The 4,938-nt window shown below is 41.8% G+C and overlaps 1 protein-coding gene across 1 annotated transcript; it reads left to right on the top strand.

Annotated features, from left to right (window-relative positions):
* Positions 1 to 1,651: 1,651 nt before the first annotated feature.
* LOC306737541 (C-X-C motif chemokine 9-like) lies at positions 1,652 to 2,932 on the top strand. Its single transcript, XM_079219274.1, has 4 exons — positions 1,652 to 1,771; positions 1,981 to 2,095; positions 2,189 to 2,281; positions 2,832 to 2,932. The coding sequence occupies exons 1-4, from the start codon at positions 1,699 to 1,701 to the stop codon at positions 2,890 to 2,892; spliced, it is 342 nt and encodes a 113-aa protein (XP_079075400.1). The 5' UTR covers positions 1,652 to 1,698; the 3' UTR covers positions 2,893 to 2,932.
* The last annotated feature ends 2,006 nt before the right edge of the window (positions 2,933 to 4,938 follow it).

Raw genomic sequence — 4,938 nt, forward strand, 5'->3', positions numbered from 1 at the left:
ATTGTTAGTGAGAGAACTTAATGAAAAATAAACAACCCAGATGTTGGTATTCAGAGTTAGGTTATGAAATCAGAAATTACATTCTCTGGTTACATTCAGCATGTTTGAAACTGACCAATGAGACAGTTTAGTAGTGTTTAAAGTAATACTTTGAACCAGGTTATTTATATTGTTAATAAAGTAATACTTTGAACCAGGTTATTTATATTGTTAATAAAGTAATACTTTGAACCAGGTTGTTTATATTGTTAATAAAGTAATACTTTGAACCAGGTTGTTTATATTGTTAATAAAGTAATACTTTGAACCAGGTTGTTTATATTGTTAATAAAGTAATACTTTGAACCAGGTTGTTTATATTGTTAATAAAGTAATACTTTGAACCAGGTTGTTTATATTGTTAATGAAGGTTGTTTATGTCGTCTGCATGATGCAACACTGTAAGAACACAGACAAAGTATCTAAGATGTGTTTTTTTGTAGTCCATCTCCTGAACATTGTAGTTTCACCGCTGCAGACCGACGTCACTAACATCGCCTGCCGTCGCATCATAACTACGTAGTTAGTGAAAGTGGAGTCGGATCCTCTAAACACCGCGGTTGTCTGTTCATAACTCCTCATGAATTCTCCTTCCCATCTTTCCTTGACCCTGTGATGTTTTCCACTGAGGTCAAGGAAAAGTGCTGTTAGAAGTTAGGAGGTAATCTTTTGGACTATTCGACCGCAGCCTATGTCTTTTTCACCTCAGGTGTGAAAACTGATCAATAATCAGTGTTTGCAATTAAAATAAGTGTGTGGATGCATGCTTGTTTGCATTTCCAGAGTTGTACTGAATGTGTTCAGGCTCTAAAATGCTGAAATAGCCGCTCCAGGGAAAGCAATCCCTCATCTACTAGAACAAACATCTACCGTGTGGGAAAGAGAACTCTTCACACGCTGTGAGTTGAAACTTGTCACAGCGAGTACCACACATGCTTGTAAATACCGGTAACAGGAGCTGATTCATGATGTGTTTCAAACCATTACCACAGGGAAAGTGTTTTTAAGCAGGTGCTGCTAATCTGCCTGCTGCCGGTGCGTCATCATGGTTTCTGGTTGCCAGTAACTGTTAACATGCATGAAGAATGTTGAGAAAAGGTTTAGACTTCTACTTCTAGGTTTGCAGTGCATAAACTCATATGCAGTGTTCATTAATAAAGCCAAATCATAACAGCTGATATGATGTCTCATCTACATACGTAGAAAACAGCTCATTTTATTAAACCAGAGGAAAGCAAACCTCCCACCTTGTCTTGTCTGATAACTTATGTTCCACTTCCTGTCAGAAGAGCATGTCAGCGTGGTGCAACTGTACTCCTTCCTGAGGGACAATACTGCTCATATGCAGTGTGCTTTGCCTGGACATGCCAAACCGTATTACTCATCTGGGTATGCAGAGGAGTCACTTTGTTCATACCACTTTCCCTTCCCCTTCCTAGTCTGTGAAAGCACATTCCAGAGTGTGTCTCCAGAGTGATAATGGAAATTCCGTTGCATGTTTCAGGTTTGGCCTGACGGGAAAAAACATGGACTCTGGGAAAACCCACTCTGCACTGCCTATAAAAGGAGACGAGGCTTGCAGCAGCTCTTCACTCTTCTCTCCTCAACCTGCTCTCCTCTCAAGGACCTCTGGACTTGTGTGTCTCTCCACAGAGAATAATGGCCTCGTCACAGAAACGCTGCGTTCTCCTGCTGTTTGTTGCGGCTGCAGTTTGTATTCAGCTCCATCAAGGTGAGTTACATTGCCGTTCATAATGGTTAACGTGAAGTATGACAGGATGTGTGATACAGTCTCTGAAAGAACACTGCAAAAGATAGAAAACTGCTGATTCACTATATTTAACCATACTGTAAGACTTACATTCTTTTAGTATATCAACAGTTTATTGTTTCTGAGCTGAGGTTACACACTTAACTGCATTTAAACAACTTTCTCTACAGCTCACGACTTTATTGGACGCTGCTCATGTCTCGACACAATCAAGTTCATCAGAGCCAATGTGTCCGATTTCAAAGTCCTTGAGCGTCGCCCTGGATGTGATGAAACAGAGCTGATGTAAATTGAAACACTTATTTTGATAACTGAAGATTCAAAACATTTTGTGTCGATTTTCATTCAAAATTTGATATCCTATTTTTTATTTTTCAGTCTAACCATGACCAATCCAGACAACTCGACTTACGAAAAATGTATGAACACTGAGGGGAAAATGGCCAAGGCCTATTTGAGATGCTGGGAAAGGTAAGAGACAGCGTGAAATGGATCCACACAGTCAATGCTCAGCTGTCACGCAAAAACGGCACTTCAATTGAATTCACTTTGGAATAAGATTCTTTGACAAAATCTAAACATCTTGAATGAAGCTGGCATTGCCTGTTTCTTTCTGGTGCTTTTCCACTCCTCTTTCGAACATCTGAGCTTAAATCTGCATGCAAATTTGAGCCTTTTCAAAAAAGCTTCTGAGCTTCTGAGCTACAGCAGTTGCTTTTTGCACTGCATCATGAAAGTCGGGGCAGAAAATCACACCACAAGAATGCTTGATTTGGCCAGGAGATGAAGCATCAGAATATATTTTGAAGAGCCAAAACCCGCCTGGCAAAGCATCCATGTTTACTCTGCAAAAAATAAAGTGAATCGGACAGAACACTTTTGCAAATACAAAGGGTTTTGTTAGGAATGTTAGCTTTGTCAAATCTTATAAAACATGAACATGTGACTCGAGCACAGACCTCCAGATGTTTTGCATTAGTCATCTGGCCTAATCCCAGTTTTTCTTCCTCACTCTTCTCAGGATAAACAAAGACGAGAGTCGTAAAATGGAGTGTATCGACAAAAAAAAAAAGGCAGAGTGAAAGCCCGAGAGGGGGAGGCCTGACAGAGGTGGAAAGTTATCCGGAGCCGAGTCCCAGAGGTCGCATGAAGACTGAAGAATGCTGAGAGCAGACTCCTGCACAGGAGAGGATTGGGAAATACAGCAAGGGTGAGGGTGGGGTGGGGGGACGATTAAGAGTGAGGAGGCAGGAAAGGGGGAATAGGGGAGAACATTTAATGGATAATGGACATATATGTACAGTACAATAGCAGCAAGTCTGTTTAAGAAGGCTCACCTTTATTGTTTGCCTGACATAACTATTATTTATGCTGATTATTTATTTTAAAAAGATGTGTGTATTTTATTATTTTTGTTTTGTTTCACAAATGTCTGAGCCCAAGCAAATAAACCTCATTTTGTTAAACTCTTTTGCTTTCTGTTTGTTTTTAGAAAGAGAAAGTAAAAAAAAAAAGGATATTGAACCTAAAATCCTGTGAACCATCTGTTTCTAACGGCCATTTCTTAAGCTTCAAAATGAAATGCCTCTCCACCAGCCTTTCTGCAGCTGAGCAGTCGCTTAGCTCCAAACCAGCAACAAACGGTGATTATTCTGCCGTGAAGAGTGAAGACGTAGCTGGCACTTGAGGACACTGAAGTGACTTTGTTGCAGGGAGTGACAAATGAAGTGCTATCATAGAAAAGCGCTCTCTCCTCGGGGAGAAGGCTTTGCATGACAGCAATTAAATGATACCCATGAAGACATTTGACCACAGCTGGTTGCAGGCTGGATGGCAGAGGAGCGATGGATTCCTGAAGCATGTCATGAAGCTGGTGGTGATGAGTGAGGAGTCACGACTGCTCAAGTTTTTAATACTTCAGTCAGTAGAGAAGCAAGGAAATAATCTTCAAAGTGCAAGATCCGAGATTGGTAACATTTGCATTTCCTCTCCACGGCTCTCATCGTGTTGCCGGCGAGTTGGCAGCTCATAGCTAACCGTGCTAACAGCACTAACTGCGGCAAAACCGTCAACATTCCAAAGATGCAAGTTATTTTTCATCTCAGTTCATCTCGAGCCCAGAACATAAACCCTGAAAGGCAAGTGGAAAAACAAGTTCTGGGGATACATTTTTTAAAGTGTGATCTCCATTGTTGTCTCCAGTATTTATGACTTTTTTTCACCGGGGGGAAAAGGTTTTGCTGGGAGAAAAAAGTTTTGCCGGGCTAATGTTTCATCTCTGAAAACAGGTGAAAAAGGTTTTTATGTCAGGATCATTCCCATCAACCTTTTTTTCAACCATTCTTACGTCAACACAGGAGAGAAAACAATTTAGATCAGACTTACTTTTCAGATTTATTTTTTTCACTTGCCGCTCATGGCCGCCCTATTAAACTGTACCAAGCTAAACGCGGACAATATCACAGATGGCATGAATCATTTCTCCGCCTGATGAAAAGTGATTGATAAGATATTGTCCCAAAAGAGGACAACATTCTGCGCTCGTCCCTGTCGATAAATGCTAATGTGCTAATGCTGAGTGGGATATCGATTGTCCGTGGACCGGATCTGCCTCTCAACCACGCCGACTTCCTCTGAGTGATCAGCTGAGCCAACTCATCTTGTTTTTTTTTACCATTAACTTTGTTGGAGAGATAAAGTTTGCTGCAGAATATCAGAGCTGCTGCGGCTTCACTCCAGGGAAATCAGAGCAGGCCTGGTCCGGGTCAGAGCGGAAGAGTGTGGGAAAGGATAGATCCTCGATAAGCCCACTCCCTCTCTGGGTCCTCAGGCTGCGCTCGCCCTGTCTGGTCGAACACATACACACACACACACGCTACATGGTACCAACGTCTCTTTTCCTGCAAACAGCAAAGCCTCCTCCACTGCCTGCCTGTTCGCAGACATTCAGCACTACTTGTTTACGGTTCTGCCTCAAGACAACAAACGGCCCTTCAGCACCGGGCCGAGGCTAGAATACTGATAAACAGATACACCTGAGCCATAAACAGATACACCTGAGCCAAAAACAGATACACCTGAGCCATAAACAGATACACCTGAGCCATAAACAGATACACCTGAGCCAT

Source organism: Taurulus bubalis, assembly GCF_910589615.1.
Source record: "Taurulus bubalis genome assembly, chromosome: 6".
NCBI classification, from domain to species: Eukaryota; Metazoa; Chordata; class Actinopteri; order Perciformes; family Cottidae; genus Taurulus; species Taurulus bubalis.

Excerpts from the sequence above, each read along its gene's own strand:
- LOC306737541 (XM_079219274.1), top strand. The coding sequence starts at position 1,699 with ATGGCCTCGTCACAGAAACGCTGCGTTCTCCTGCTGTTTGTTGCGGCT. Across the intron at positions 1,772-1,980 it reads TTGTATTCAGCTCCATCAAG|CTCACGACTTTATTGGACGC; the intron begins GTGAGTTACATT and ends CTTTCTCTACAG. Across the intron at positions 2,096-2,188 it reads TGTGATGAAACAGAGCTGAT|TCTAACCATGACCAATCCAG; the intron begins GTAAATTGAAAC and ends TTTATTTTTCAG.